Source organism: Oncorhynchus mykiss, chromosome 4 (genome assembly GCF_013265735.2).
Source record: "Oncorhynchus mykiss isolate Arlee chromosome 4, USDA_OmykA_1.1, whole genome shotgun sequence".
Taxonomy (NCBI): domain Eukaryota; kingdom Metazoa; phylum Chordata; class Actinopteri; order Salmoniformes; family Salmonidae; genus Oncorhynchus; species Oncorhynchus mykiss.
In genome coordinates this window covers 24,370,358-24,387,111 of record NC_048568.1, presented here as the reverse complement: position 1 = coordinate 24,387,111, position 16,754 = coordinate 24,370,358, and the positions used below count along the sequence as shown (strand labels likewise).

At 43.3% G+C, this 16,754-nt stretch overlaps 1 protein-coding gene across 1 annotated transcript in view; it reads right to left on the bottom strand.

Moving 5' to 3' along the window:
* The window catches only part of syne1a (spectrin repeat containing, nuclear envelope 1a), a 212,702-nt gene that overhangs the window by 9,555 nt on the left and 186,393 nt on the right, over window positions 1–16,754 (bottom strand). The window contains exons 131-141 of the mRNA XM_036975988.1: window positions 16,329–16,491; window positions 15,839–16,026; window positions 13,020–13,170; window positions 11,440–11,622; window positions 10,950–11,087; window positions 10,262–10,453; window positions 9,787–10,108; window positions 1,764–1,832; window positions 620–765; window positions 371–497; window positions 55–266 (exon numbers count right to left, since the gene is read on the bottom strand). Of these exons, the coding sequence (XP_036831883.1) occupies window positions 55–266; window positions 371–497; window positions 620–765; window positions 1,764–1,832; window positions 9,787–10,108; window positions 10,262–10,453; window positions 10,950–11,087; window positions 11,440–11,622; window positions 13,020–13,170; window positions 15,839–16,026; window positions 16,329–16,491 (1,891 nt within the window). The remainder of the gene's footprint in view (window positions 1–54; window positions 267–370; window positions 498–619; window positions 766–1,763; window positions 1,833–9,786; window positions 10,109–10,261; window positions 10,454–10,949; window positions 11,088–11,439; window positions 11,623–13,019; window positions 13,171–15,838; window positions 16,027–16,328; window positions 16,492–16,754) is intronic.

The following is a 16,754-nucleotide window of genomic DNA, read 5'->3' as shown; positions in this document are numbered from 1 at the left end:
GTATCATGTGGCACATAGATGCAAATGGTATACATAAGATGCACGCACACACACCTTGAGCTTTCTGATCCTCTGTTGGATGGTGTGTATGTCTGTGCTGAGGTCTAGCACCCGTAGCTGTCCCAGCTCTGCCTCTGCCTCGCACAGCCATGCCCTCATGGTCTGCAGGTCTGAGATCAGCTGGTGACACTGCTGCAGGTTCTGCTTCTGTCTGTGTTTGTCCCTCAGAGACCGAGCCTGGATCAGCTCCCAGCGCTCAATCACACCTTGGGGAGAGAAGTAACACAGTTTCAGTTGACTCATCCCACATTATTGATTATAATAAGCGAGAGAGAGTGTGTGTATGTGTGTTTGTGTGTGTATCACCAACCTGCACTCTGGCTGTCTGTGCTGGTGGGGTTGGTGAGTCCTGGCATGTCATCATCCTCCTCAGTCAGCTGTCCTCCAGCCCTCTTCACTGCATCTATACTGCCCCGACACTCTCCCATCAGACGCATCTACAACAGACAGGGAACATAGTCTTATCATGCTACGACATGACATTTGGGTTTTTCTGTATATTTCTTACAGTTTTAGCCATACTATTACTAGGAGATTTTCTAAGAGAGAAAGCCCTCACATAGCCCATGTAAGTCGAGTCCAGCTCAGGGCTGGTGCTGGCCTGGCCACTGCAGGCAGCCGCCTCTCCCTGCTGGACAGAGTAGCGGCCAGAGTCCACAGCCTGGTCCAACTGTCTCAGGTGGGCCTCCAGCTGACCTGGCTCACCTGTGGGGTCAGGAGGGGGTCAGCCAACAAGGAGAGAGAATTCTCTGGGGGTTTGTTTTTTGCCAGTCTACAATTTCATTTTGACAAACAGTAGTGGTAGATACTGGCAGACTGGTCCACCTTTGAGAACATGCTCATAATGGAAAAAACAAGCAATGTTAAAAGTTAGTCAGTGTTGAAAAACTGCAAACAAAGAAGGAAAAGTAGGTGGTTTATATGATCAGTTGCGTGATGTGATACCAATAAAGGTGAATGGAAAAGTGCTTTAGCATGCTATTGTGTATACATTCTTATATGGTGTATACATTCTTATATGGTGTATACATTCTTATACGGTGTATACATTCTTATACGGTGTATACATTCTTATATGGTGTATACATTCTTATATGGTGTATACATTCTTATATGGTGTATACATTCTTATATTGTGTATACATTCTTATACGGTGTATACATTCTTATATGGTGTATACATTCTTATACGGTGTATACATTCTTATATGGTGTATACATTCTTATATGGTGTATACATTCTTATATGGTGTATACATTCTTATATGGTGTATACATTCTTATATGGTGTATACATTCTTATATTGTGTATACATTCTTATACGGTGTATACATTCTTATATGGTGTATACATTCTTATACGGTGTATACATTCTTATATGGTGTATACATTCTTATATGGTGTATACATTCTTATACGGTGTATACATTCTTGAATAATGATTGTGCTTGCAACAATGGTGAATGATGCACGCTATGTTAATTTACCACAGTTGAACAGGCATGTTAGTATATTTAGTTTTGTGATATGTTATTGACATGCGATGATAAATTACACATATGCCTTGTTTGCTCATCATACTTTATTAACATGCTATGGCAAATTATATGGTATTTGTGCTTAAGCACGTTAGCATGCTATGGTAAATTATATGGTATTTGTGCTTAAGCACGTTAGCATGCTAGTGTGGCTAGTTGCCTACCAGAGGAGGATCTCAGTGTGCTCTCTGTCAGTTTTATATAGGCCTCTGGGCTTTCTGGTATAACTACATCTGCAAAGAGAGATATGCACAGTCCTCACAATTAGAACAAGGGACATTGGACAAGTAGGTAGTGTGTATAGGTTTAATTGTATGCTTTTTCATCCTATTACTCTTAATTTCACATGTTTGAGAACTGGTAATCTATTTAATGCTGGTGTAGATGCATGGGCTTTTTAAATGCTACAAATATCCTAAGTAAACGATCACTTTGATGGGAGAACTTCTTGCAGTATATCATTGTTATTATTTTTGTTGTTTGTATAACAGTGAATTCCCCTTGGACATCAATAAAACACTTATCAATAAAGTATTGATCTGTCCATCTCCAGCAGCAGTCTGTAGTAGTATTATACCAACCTGACAACACAGCGGCAGTCTGTAGTAGTATTATACCAACCTGACAATACAGCGGCAGTCTGTAGTAGTATTATACCAACCTGACAACACAATGGCAGTCTGTAGTAGTATTATACTAACCTGACAATACAGCGGCAGTCTGTAGTAGTATTATACTAACCTGACAACACAGCGGCAGTCTGTAGTAGTATTATACCAGCCTGACAACACAGCGGCAGTCTGTAGTAGTATTATACTAACCTGACAACACAGCGGCAGTCTGTAGTAGTATTATACCAACCTGACAACACAGCGGCAGTCTGTAGTAGTATTATACTAACCTGACAACACAGCGGCAGTCTGTAGTAGTTTTATACCAACCTGACAACACAGTGGCAGTCTGTAGTAGTATTATACTAACCTGACAACAGTGGCAGTCTGTAGTAGTATTATACTAACCTGACAACACAGCGGCAGTCTGTAGTAGTTTTATACCAACCTGACAACACAGCGGCAGTCTGTAGTAGTATTATACCAACCTGACAACACAGCGGCAGTCTGTAGTAGTTTTATACCAACCTGACAACACAGCGGCAGTCTGTAGTAGTATAATACCAACCTGACAATACAGCGCCAGTCTGTAGTAGTATTATACTAACCTGACAACACAGTGGCAGTCTGTAGTAGTATTATACCAACCTGACAACACAGCGGCAGTCTGTAGTAGTTTTATACCAACCTGACAACACAGTGGCAGTCTGTAGTAGTATTATACTAACCTGACAACAGTGGCAGTCTGTAGTAGTATTATACTAACCTGACAACACAGCGGCAGTCTGTAGTAGTTTTATACCAACCTGACAACACAGTGGCAGTCTGTAGTAGTATTATACCAACCTGACAACACAGCGGCAGTCTGTAGTAGTATTATACCAACCTGGCAATACAGCGGCAGTCTGTAGTAGTATTATACCAACCTGACAATACAGCGGCAGTCTGTAGTAGTATTATACTAACCTGACAACACAGCGGCAGTCTCTAGTGATATTATACTAACCTGACAATACAGCGGCAGTCTGTAGTAGTATTATACTAACCTGACAACACAGCGGCAGTCTCTAGTGGTATTATACTAACCTGACAACACAGCGGCAGTCTGTAGTGGTATTATACCAACCTGGCAATACAGCGGCAGTCTGTAGTAGTATTATACCAACCTGACAATACAGCGGCAGTCTGTAGTAGTATTATACTAACCTGACAACACAGCGGCAGTCTCTAGTGATATTATACTAACCTGACAATACAGCGGCAGTCTGTAGTAGTATTATACTAACCTGACAACACAGCGGCAGTCTCTAGTGGTATTATACTAACCTGACAACACAGCGGCAGTCTGTAGTGGTATTATACTAACCTGACAACACAGCGGCAGTCTGTAGTAGTTTTATACCAACCTGACAACACAGCGGCAGTCTGTAGTAGTATTATACCAACCTGACAACACAGCGGCAGTCTTTAGTAGTTTTATACCAACCTGACAACACAGCGGCAGTCTGTAGTAGTATAATACCAACCTGACAATACAGCGGCAGTCTGTAGTAGTATTATACTAACCTGACAACACAGCGGCAGTCTGTAGTAGTTTTATACCAACCTGACAACACAGCGGCAGTCTGTAGTAGTTTTATACCAACCTGACAACACAGTGGCAGTCTGTAGTAGTATTATACTAACCTGACAACAGTGGCAGTCTGTAGTAGTATTATACTAACCTGACAACACAGCGGCAGTCTGTAGTAGTTTTATAACAACCTGACAACACAGTGGCAGTCTGTAGTAGTATTATACCAACCTGACAACACAGCGGCAGTCTGTAGTAGTATTATACCAACCTGGCAATACAGCGGCAGTCTGTAGTAGTATTATACCAACCTGACAATACAGCGGCAGTCTGTAGTAGTATTATACTAACCTGACAACACAGCGGCAGTCTCTAGTGATATTATACTAACCTGACAATACAGCGGCAGTCTGTAGTAGTATTATACTAACCTGACAACACAGCGGCAGTCTCTAGTGGTATTATACTAACCTGACAACACAGCGGCAGTCTGTAGTGGTATTATACTAACCTGACAACACAGCGGCAGTCTGTAGTAGTATTATACTAACCTGACAACACAGCGGCAGTCTGTAGTGGTATTATACTAACCTGACAACACAGCGGCAGTCTGTAGTAGTATTATACTAACCTGACAACAGTGGCAGTCTGTAGTAGTATTATACTAACCTGACAACACAGCGGCAGTCTGTAGTAGTTTTATACCAACCTGACAACACAGTGGCAGTCTGTAGTAGTATTATACCAACCTGACAACACAGCGGCAGTCTGTAGTAGTATTATACCAACCTGGCAATACAGCGGCAGTCTGTAGTAGTATTATACCAACCTGACAATACAGCGGCAGTCTGTAGTAGTATTATACTAACCTGACAACACAGCGGCAGTCTCTAGTGATATTATACTAACCTGACAATACAGCGGCAGTCTGTAGTAGTATTATACTAACCTGACAACACAGCGGCAGTCTCTAGTGGTATTATACTAACCTGACAATACAGCGGCAGTCTGTAGTAGTATTATACTAACCTGACAACACAGCGGCAGTCTCTAGTGATATTATACTAACCTGACAACACAGCGGCAGTCTGTAGTGGTATTATACTAACCTGACAACACAGCGGCAGTCTGTAGTAGTATTATACTAACCTGACAACACAGCGGCAGTCTGTAGTGGTATTATACTAACCTGACAACACAGCGGCAGTCTGTAGTAGTATTATACTAACCTGACAACAGTGGCAGTCTGTAGTAGTATTATACTAACCTGACAACACAGCGGCAGTCTGTAGTAGTTTTATACCAATCTGACAACACAGTGGCAGTCTGTAGTAGTATTATACCAACCTGACAACACAGCGGCAGTCTGTAGTAGTATTATACCAACCTGGCAATACAGCGGCAGTCTGTAGTAGTATTATACCAACCTGACAATACAGCGGCAGTCTGTAGTAGTATTATACTAACCTGACAACACAGCGGCAGTCTCTAGTGGTATTATACTAACCTGACAACACAGCGGCAGTCTGTAGTGGTATTATACTAACCTGACAACACAGCGGCAGTCTGTAGTAGTATTACACTAACCTGACAACACAGCGGCAGTCTGTAGTGGTATTATACTAACCTGACAACACAGCGGCAGTCTGTAGTAGTATTATACTAACCTGACAACAGTGGCAGTCTGTAGTAGTATTATACTAACCTGACAACACAGCGGCAGTCTGTAGTAGTATTATACTAACCTGACAACACAGCGGCAGTCTGTAGTAGTTTTATACCAACCTGACAACACAGTGGCAGTCTGTAGTAGTATTATACTAACCTGACAACAGTGGCAGTCTGTAGTAGTATTATACTAACCTGACAACACAGCGGCAGTCTGTAGTAGTTTTATACCAACCTGACAACACAGCGGCAGTCTGTAGTAGTATTATACCAACCTGACAACACAGCGGCAGTCTGTAGTAGTTTTATACCAACCTGACAACACAGCGGCAGTCTGTAGTAGTATAATACCAACCTGACAATACAGCGCCAGTCTGTAGTAGTATTATACTAACCTGACAACACAGTGGCAGTCTGTAGTAGTATTATACCAACCTGACAACACAGCGGCAGTCTGTAGTAGTTTTATACCAACCTGACAACACAGTGGCAGTCTGTAGTAGTATTATACTAACCTGACAACAGTGGCAGTCTGTAGTAGTATTATACTAACCTGACAACACAGCGGCAGTCTGTAGTAGTTTTATACCAACCTGACAACACAGTGGCAGTCTGTAGTAGTATTATACCAACCTGACAACACAGCGGCAGTCTGTAGTAGTATTATACCAACCTGGCAATACAGCGGCAGTCTGTAGTAGTATTATACCAACCTGACAATACAGCGGCAGTCTGTAGTAGTATTATACTAACCTGACAACACAGCGGCAGTCTCTAGTGATATTATACTAACCTGACAACAGTGGCAGTCTGTAGTAGTATTATACTAACCTGACAACACAGCGGCAGTCTGTAGTAGTATTATACTAACCTGACAACACAGCGGCAGTCTGTAGTAGTTTTATACCAACCTGACAACACAGTGGCAGTCTGTAGTAGTATTATACTAACCTGACAACAGTGGCAGTCTGTAGTAGTATTATACTAACCTGACAACACAGCGGCAGTCTGTAGTAGTTTTATACCAACCTGACAACACAGCGGCAGTCTGTAGTAGTATTATACCAACCTGACAACACAGCGGCAGTCTGTAGTAGTTTTATACCAACCTGACAACACAGCGGCAGTCTGTAGTAGTATAATACCAACCTGACAATACAGCGCCAGTCTGTAGTAGTATTATACTAACCTGACAACACAGTGGCAGTCTGTAGTAGTATTATACCAACCTGACAACACAGCGGCAGTCTGTAGTAGTTTTATACCAACCTGACAACACAGTGGCAGTCTGTAGTAGTATTATACTAACCTGACAACAGTGGCAGTCTGTAGTAGTATTATACTAACCTGACAACACAGCGGCAGTCTGTAGTAGTTTTATACCAACCTGACAACACAGTGGCAGTCTGTAGTAGTATTATACCAACCTGACAACACAGCGGCAGTCTGTAGTAGTATTATACCAACCTGGCAATACAGCGGCAGTCTGTAGTAGTATTATACCAACCTGACAATACAGCGGCAGTCTGTAGTAGTATTATACTAACCTGACAACACAGCGGCAGTCTCTAGTGATATTATACTAACCTGACAATACAGCGGCAGTCTGTAGTAGTATTATACTAACCTGACAACACAGCGGCAGTCTCTAGTGGTATTATACTAACCTGACAACACAGCGGCAGTCTGTAGTGGTATTATACCAACCTGGCAATACAGCGGCAGTCTGTAGTAGTATTATACCAACCTGACAATACAGCGGCAGTCTGTAGTAGTATTATACTAACCTGACAACACAGCGGCAGTCTCTAGTGATATTATACTAACCTGACAATACAGCGGCAGTCTGTAGTAGTATTATACTAACCTGACAACACAGCGGCAGTCTCTAGTGGTATTATACTAACCTGACAACACAGCGACAGTCTGTAGTGGTATTATACTAACCGTGACAACACAGCGGCAGTCTGTAGTAGTTTTATACCAACCTGACAACACAGCGGCAGTCTGTAGTAGTATTATACCAACCTGACAACACAGCGGCAGTCTGTAGTAGTTTTATACCAACCTGACAACACAGCGGCAGTCTGTAGTAGTATAATACCAACCTGACAATACAGCGGCAGTCTGTAGTAGTATTATACTAACCTGACAACACAGCGGCAGTCTGTAGTAGTTTTATACCAACCTGACAACACAGCGGCAGTCTGTAGTAGTTTTATACCAACCTGACAACACAGTGGCAGTCTGTAGTAGTATTATACTAACCTGACAACAGTGGCAGTCTGTAGTAGTATTATACTAACCTGACAACACAGCGGCAGTCTGTAGTAGTTTTATACCAACCTGACAACACAGTGGCAGTCTGTAGTAGTATTATACCAACCTGACAACACAGCGGCAGTCTGTAGTAGTATTATACCAACCTGGCAATACAGCGGCAGTCTGTAGTAGTATTATACCAACCTGACAATACAGCGGCAGTCTGTAGTAGTATTATACTAACCTGACAACACAGCGGCAGTCTCTAGTGATATTATACTAACCTGACAATACAGCGGCAGTCTGTAGTAGTATTATACTAACCTGACAACACAGCAGCAGTCTCTAGTGGTATTATACTAACCTGACAACACAGCGGCAGTCTGTAGTGGTATTATACTAACCTGACAACACAGCGGCAGTCTGTAGTAGTATTATACTAACCTGACAACACAGCGGCAGTCTGTAGTGGTATTATACTAACCTGACAACACAGCGGCAGTCTGTAGTAGTATTATACTAACCTGACAACAGTGGCAGTCTGTATTAGTATTATACTAACCTGACAACACAGCGGCAGTCTGTAGTAGTTTTATACCAACCTGACAACACAGTGGCAGTCTGTAGTAGTATTATACCAACCTGACAACACAGCGGCAGTCTGTAGTAGTATTATACCAACCTGGCAATACAGCGGCAGTCTGTAGTAGTATTATACCAACCTGACAATACAGCGGCAGTCTGTAGTAGTATTATACTAACCTGACAACACAGCGGCAGTCTCTAGTGATATTATACTAACCTGACAATACAGCGGCAGTCTGTAGTAGTATTATACTAACCTGACAACACAGCGGCAGTCTCTAGTGGTATTATACTAACCTGACAATACAGCGGCAGTCTGTAGTAGTATTATACTAACCTGACAACACAGCGGCAGTCTCTAGTGATATTATACTAACCTGACAACACAGCGGCAGTCTGTAGTGGTATTATACTAACCTGACAACACAGCGGCAGTCTGTAGTAGTATTATACTAACCTGACAACACAGCGGCAGTCTGTAGTGGTATTATACTAACCTGACAACACAGCGGCAGTCTGTAGTAGTATTATACTAACCTGACAACAGTGGCAGTCTGTAGTAGTATTATACTAACCTGACAACACAGCGGCAGTCTGTAGTAGTTTTATACCAACCTGACAACACAGTGGCAGTCTGTAGTAGTATTATACCAACCTGACAACACAGCGGCAGTCTGTAGTAGTATTATACCAACCTGGCAATACAGCGGCAGTCTGTAGTAGTATTATACCAACCTGACAATACAGCGGCAGTCTGTAGTAGTATTATACTAACCTGACAACACAGCGGAAGTCTCTAGTGATATTATACTAACCTGACAATACAGCGGCAGTCTGTAGTAGTATTATACTAACCTGACAACACAGCGGCAGTCTCTAGTGGTATTATACTAACCTGACAACACAGCGGCAGTCTGTAGTGGTATTATACTAACCTGACAACACAGCGGCAGTCTGTAGTAGTATTACACTAACCTGACAACACAGCGGCAGTCTGTAGTGGTATTATACTAACCTGACAACACAGCGGCAGTCTGTAGTAGTATTATACTAACCTGACAACAGTGGCAGTCTGTAGTAGTATTATACTAACCTGACAACACAGCGGCAGTCTGTAGTAGTATTATACTATCCTGACAACACAGCGGCAGTCTGTAGTAGTATTATACTAACCTGACAACAGTGGCAGTCTGTAGTAGTATTATACTAACCTGACAACACAGCGGCAGTCTGTAGTAGTATTATACTATCCTGACAACACAGTGGCAGTCTGTAGTAGTATTATACTAACCCTGACAACAGTGGCAGTCTGTAGTAGTATTATACTAACCTGACAAACAGCGGCAGTCTGTAGTAGTATTATGCTAACCTGACAAACAGCGGCAGTCTGTAGTAGTATTATACTAACCTGACAACACAGCGGCAGTCTGTAGTAGTATTATACTAACCTGACAACACAGCGGCAGTCTGTAGTAGTATTATACTAACCTGACAATACAGCGGCAGCCGACCTGAGGTACTCCTCCTCCTGCTCCTGTCCTCTGCCCCTTTCTGACCCCAGACCCCGCCCTCCAGCACTCTCAAGCCCCCGGCTCAGGTCGTAGTCGTGGTCCCACTCCAGTGGGATAGAGTCCATGCTGGCTGGGGTGTCCCGGCCCGAGCGGTCCGCCTGTGGGGGGAGGACAGAGCCCGAGGTGGGGAGACTGGAGGGGCAGGGGAGAGAGGAGTCACCCCACTGCAGGTCAGAGAGATCAGCCGACTCGTCCATGTCCAGATCTCGGTCAGAACAGTCTAGTTCATCATCGGCAAGCTGAAGGGAAGGAGAGGGGGAGTGAGTGTGTGCGTTTGTATGCGCGTGCTAGGTGTGTGTACGAGGTTATGATAGTTATATCATATTGGCAAATGGACCATATCTTCTTGTAGTGTGTGTGTGTGTGTTCTGTAAGAAAAATACATTACTCACAGGCAGGCGTGTCAGCTTCTTGTAGTATCTGTCGACACGTCCAAACACCTCCTGCCAGTACCTCTGTAGCTCCTCCAGTTCCTCCTCTAGAACAGCACCATCCAGAGGCTCACTCTTCTCTATCAGGGCCTCCCCCTGCCTGAACACCAGCTCAATCTGCCCTGTGTTCAGAGAGATCTCCTGCTGGAACGCCTGAACACACACACACACAGAGGGCAAAGGTCAGGGGTTAGACGTTTCAGTATGTTTCCAAGGGGAATTGGGGAAATGCTTTTATCTCTATTTGTTATGCCAGTTAAATCCGTCATGGGAGGATACTAGTTACATACAGCACAGGAGGAGACCAAGTCAGATAGTTAAATTGCCAAGCCGTCATAGAGAGTTCATTCAAACTAAAAAAAACATTGAAAATATAGCATTCACATTCACACACACATACTCGAATGCACGCACGTATGCATGCACGCACACTCGGGACACACTGTTCTTACCACAGGAGGTTGGTGGCACCTTAATTGGGGGCGACGGGCTCATGGTAATGACTGGAGTGGAATCAGTGGAACCGTATCAAATACATCAAACACATCATGGTTTCCATGGTTTCCATGTGTTTGATGCCATTCCATTTGATCCATTCCAGACATTATTATGAGCCGTCCTCCCCCCAGCAGCCTCCACTGGTTCTTACCCTTAGCTGTTTGATCTTAGCCTGAACATCACACTCTGAGAAGTGTTCTATGTTGGTGAGCTGCAGGTCCATCTCAGTGAGCCACACCAGGATGCTGTCTCTAGCTGTCTCAAACTCCTCCCTCTGACCAATAAAGTGCTGAGAGAACACACAGAGAGTGAAACAGTGTTATAGGGCTGTTTAAAAACTAGATTAAAACAGTGTTATAGGTCTGTTTAATAACTAGATTAAAACAGTGTTATAGGGCTGTTTAATAACTAGACTAAAACAGTGTTATAGGTGTGTTTAATAACTAGACTAAAACAGTGTTATAGGTCTGTTTAATATCTAGACTAAAACAGTGATCAGAGTGAAACTAAGTATTTGTGAGTTTCTACTCTTTTATCTTCACAACAAAATGATGTGATAAATCTTGACCTGACCTGGCTCTGCTATATCATCACCATGTTTCATAACATATGTTATGACATCATGACATTTCCCAGCATACCTTGAGCCTGCGCAGGATGGAGGCAACCCTCTTCTGCAGGTTGTCCCAGCGCCGGTTCCCATCATGCACCATTTCACGGAGGCGGCAGGAGGAGTCTGTGCGGTTCTCTCTGGCCAGTCGGCGGTACTGCTTATTGATCAGCTCCAGCTGGGTCAGAAACTCCTGGACCTGCCTCTGGAAGGCCTAGGACACACACATGATCAGAATGAAAATTTTATACAAATACTGTACACATACAAAATAAAATACAAAGTAAATGTAAGGTTGGTGGTCTCAGTATGTGTAACTGGTTGATTATTTTGACCCAACAACGGTTTCAAGTAAGCCTGTGGTATTCTGGGATGACACTGACACATGACCCCATTGGCCCTGGTCAGCTACTGCAGGAAAAATGTGACGGCCAGCAAAGACAGATTCCAGTAATCTGATCTCCCCCTTCTCTTACTCTGCACTCTCTCACTTTACCCCATATGCCCCCCCCCTTCACTTTGCACTGTACACACACGCTCTCTCATTCTTACTTCATCTCTCGATCTCTCTTCCTACCCTGTCTTTACAACTATTTAAACTCTTCCCCTCCTTTCCTTCCTTTTTCTCTGCCCACAACCGCTCTCTAACCTGTACCTCAAACTTCAACCGCTCTGTAACCTGTACCTCAAACTTCAACCGCTAACCTGTGCCTCAAACTTCAACCGCTCTCTAACCTGTACCTCAAACTTCAACCGCTCTCTAACCTGTACCTCAAACTTCAACCGCTCTCTAACCTGTACCTCAAACTTCAACCGCTCTGTAACCTGTACCTCAAATTTCAACCGCTCTGTAACCTGTACCTCAAACTTCAACCGCTCTGTAACCTGTACCTCAAATTTCAACCGCTCTGTAACCTGTACCTCAAACTTCAACCGCTCTGTAACCTGTACCTCAAACTTCAACCGCTCTGTAACCTGTACCTCAAACTTCAACCGCTCTCTAACCTGTACCTCAAACTTCAACCGCTCTCTAACCTGTACCTCAAACTTCGACCGCTCTCTAACCTGTGCCTCAAACTTCAACCGCTCTCTAACCTGTACCTCAAACTTCAACCGCTCTGTAACCTGTACCTCAAACTTCAACCGCTCTCTAACCTGTACCTCAAACTTCAACCGCTCTCTAACCTGTACCTCAAACTTCAACCGCTCTGTAACCTGTACCTCAAACTTCTACCGCTCTCTAACCTGTACCTCAAACTTCAACCGCTCTCTAACCTGTACCTCAAACTTCAACCGCTCTCTAACCTGTACCTCAAACTTCAACCGCTCTCTAACCTGTACCTCAAACTTCAACCGCTCTGTAACCTGTACCTCAAATTTCAACAGCTCTCTAACCTGTACCTCAAACTTCAACCGCTCTGTAACCTGTACCTCAAATTTCAACCGCTCTCTAACCTGTACCTCAAACTTCAACCGCTCTCTAACCTGTACCTCAAATTTCAACCGCTCTCTAACCTGTACCTCAAACTTCAACCGCTCTCTAACCTGTACCTCAAACTTCAACCGCTCTCTAACCTGTACCTCAAACTTCAACCGCTCTCTAACCTGTACCTCAAACTTCTTGAGCTCCTCCTTTGCGATGGTGTATAGAACTCCAGAGGAGTTGGGAAGAGCAGCCGTCCTCTCTGAGGTCTTCAGCCACTCCTCAAACCGAGAGAAGTCATCCAGAAACTTCTGCCACAGCCTCCACGTCTCCTCAATCCTACAAGAAGATGAGAGAGTGACGTTTGATACACACTTAGGGTTGCAAGGGGAGGGTATACTACTGGAAACTTTTGAAGTTTACCAGTAAACTACCAGAATTTTGATAACTTTCAAGGAATATATGGAATGTTATTAGATGGCATCTAGTGGCCTTTTTGGGTACTTCAGATTATCACAGGTTTCTGTAATTATCTCTGGCCCTCTGTGTGGCCTTATCACATGGAAAATATATTTAACAAATCTAATAGAGATTATTTTAAAATCAAATATAGAATGACAAAGTTGTAAAACATTATCCTTAAAATAAACCATCAACTTAGTGAATACCGTTGGTGTTTAATATGCGAGTTTCAGCATGAAATATATATATATTTTTTTACTCTTATTTATTTTACTATGTCATTATGTCTTTGTTATAAATGTTTTGTGGCCAAACTGGTGGCAGTTGTGAAAAAAGACAATAGTTGAGTTAATAGTTGAGTTAATTTAAAATAATGGCATTGTTTATTAGAATTTATTTATTTTTCATTAATTAGGCAATTTTCACTTTAACCATATGGCCTATTTCCTAGAAACTCATGGAAGATATGAACACATATTTACAAAATGACTACTATTTACGAAAGTTTTTCAAATAATGTATTCAAGTATAAATTACCAAAGTTACCATAGATTGCAATAGATATCCTGTTAATTACCAAAATTACAGAGGATTCCGATAACTTTGGTAAATTACCGGTAGCTTTGCATCCCTAGACACACTGGAGGTTTGCAAGAGTAGAAAATAGAGTTCCTACACAGTGGGGCCAAAAAATATTTAGTCAGCCACCAATTATGCAAGTTCTCCCACTTAAAAAGATGAGAGTGGCCTGTAATTTTCATCATAGGTACACTTCAACTATGACAGACAAAATGAGGGAAGAAAATACAGCAAATCACATTGTAGGATTTTTTATGAATTTATTTGCAAATTATGGTGGAAAATAAGTATTTGGTCAATAACAAAAGTGTATCTCAATACTTTGTTATATACCCTTTGTTGGCAATGACAGAGATCAAACATTTTCTGTAAGTCTTCACGAGGTTTTCACACACTGTTGCTGGTATTTTGGCCCATTCCTCCATGCAGATCTCCTCTAGAGCAGTGATGTTTTAGAGCTGTTGCTGGGTAACACGGACTTTCAACTCCCTCCAAAGATTTTCTATGGGGTTGAGATCTGGAGACTGGCTAGGCCAGTCCTTGAAATGCTTCTTACGAAGCCACTCCTTCGTTGCCCGGGCGGTGTGTTTGGGATCATTGTCATGCTGAAAGACCCAGCCACGTTTCATCTTCAATGCCCTTGCTGATGGAAGGAGGTTTTCACTCAAAATCTCACGATACATGGCCCCATTCATTCTTTCCTTTACACGGATCAGTCGTCTGGTCCATTTGTAGAAAAACAGCCCCAAAGCATGATGTTTCCACCCCCATGCTTCACAGTAGGTATGGTGTTCTTTGGATGCAACTCAGCATTCTTTGTCCTCCAAACACAACGAGTTGAGTTTTAACCAAAATGTTATTTTTTGGTTTCATCTGACCATATGACATTCTCAAAATCTTCTTCTGGATCATCCAAATGCTCTCTAGCAAACTTCAGACGGGCCTGGACATGTACTGGCTTAAGCAGGGGGACACGTCTGGCACTGCAGGATTTGAGTCCCTGGCGGCGTAGTGTGTTACTGATGTTAGGCTTTGTTACTTTGGTCCCAGCTCTCTGCAGGTCATTCACTAGGTCCCCCCCGTGTGGTTCTGGGATTTTTGCTCACCGTTCTTGTGATCATTTTGACCCAATGGGGTGAGATCTTGCGTAGAGCCCCAGACCGAGGGAGATTATCAGTGGTCTTGTATGTCTTCCATTTCCTAATAATTGCTCCCACAGTTGATTTCTTTAAACCAAGCTGCTTACCTATTGCAGATTCAGTCTTCCCAGCCTGGTGCAGGTCTACAATTTTGTTTCTGGTGTCCTTTGACAGCTCTTTGCTCTTGGCCATAGTGGAGTTTGGAGTGTGACTGTTTGAGTTTGTGGACAGGTGTCATTTATACAGATAACAAGTTTAAACAGGTGCCATTAATACAGGTGACGAGTGGAGGACAGAGGAGCCTCTTAAAGAAGAAGTTACAGGTCTGTGAGAGCCAGAAATCTTGCTTGTTTGTAGGTGACCAAATATTGACCAAATATTCCACCATAATTTGCAAATAAATTCATTCAAAATCCTACAATGTGATTTTCTGGATTTTTTTTCTCATTTTGTCCATCATAGATGAAGCGTACCTATGATGAAAATTACAGGCCTCTCTCATCTTTTTAAGTGGGAGAACTTGCACAATTGGTGGCTGACTAAATACGTTTTTGCCCCACTGTATGTACTGTGTGTGTGTGTGCGTGTGTGTGTGTGTGTGCGTGTGTGTGTGTGTGTGTGCGTGTGTGCGTGTGTGTGTGTGTGCGTGTGTGTGCGTGTGTGTGCGTGTGTGTGTGCGTGTGTGTGTGTGTGTGTGTGCGTGTGTGTGTGTGTGTGCGTGTGTGTGTGTGTGTGTGCGTGTGTGTGCGTGTGTGTGTGTGTGTGTGTGTGTGTGTGTGTGTGTGTGTGTGTGTGTGTGTACTGTACTGTATGTGTATAGGACCCACTTGAGCCTCCTTTCCATGGACATGGCACAGATGTTCCTCCAGCGTCGGTCCAGGCCCCTGGTGGCCTGCTGGATGGAGTCACACTCTGTCTCCGTAGAACAGGCGTCACAGTCATGTAGCAACACTTCACACAGGTTCAACACAGACGCCACGCCAGTACTGTGCTTCTCTATGTCCCGCTGAATGTCCTGGAGGTGGAGAAAGGGGAAGGCAGAGAGAGAAGAAAGATGAGGATGGGTGGAGAAAGGTCAAGGGATGAAGAGTGGGTAGAATTGGAGGGAACAGAAACAGTGGGTGAGAAAAAAAACACTGTCTTGAAATACCATAAAGACCTCACTTGGGCGATGACTTTCTACCCTGTTACATCATCACCAGTTGTTCAGATGTTTACCACGTAATTTAGGAAATAAATCAAACCACATGATCTGATCATGTAGCTAGCCTTGCCTGCCTGTCTGTCTCTTTCAGAGTGAGTGTGTGTTCCTCCTACCTGCTGCTGGTTGAGTTTCCTCTGTATCTCCTGCGCGTCACAGGTGTCGTAGACGAGAGGTCTGGTCAGCTCTGTCTCGATGTGAGCGAGCCAGGAGCGCAGACTGCACATGTTCTTATCCAGCTGCTGCACCGCAACCAGCGTCTCCCTCAACTTCTTCACCCTGAGAGAGAGATTCAGTCATGTTAGATTCAGTCAGTCACCCTCCATACAAACAAACTAAATACTACCACAACTTCCTTCTACTACATTCTATTACAGAAACCTTACCTATTGTATGTAGTCATACAATCACTGAAGATATCGACCATAACCACTAAAGAACTACAACAACAACTCAACAACCAAGAAGCAACCGTAACAACACAATATCCCTCAGCTCCCCCATTATCACTAGTCCTCCAGTAGGAATGAGAGGTAGAGAGG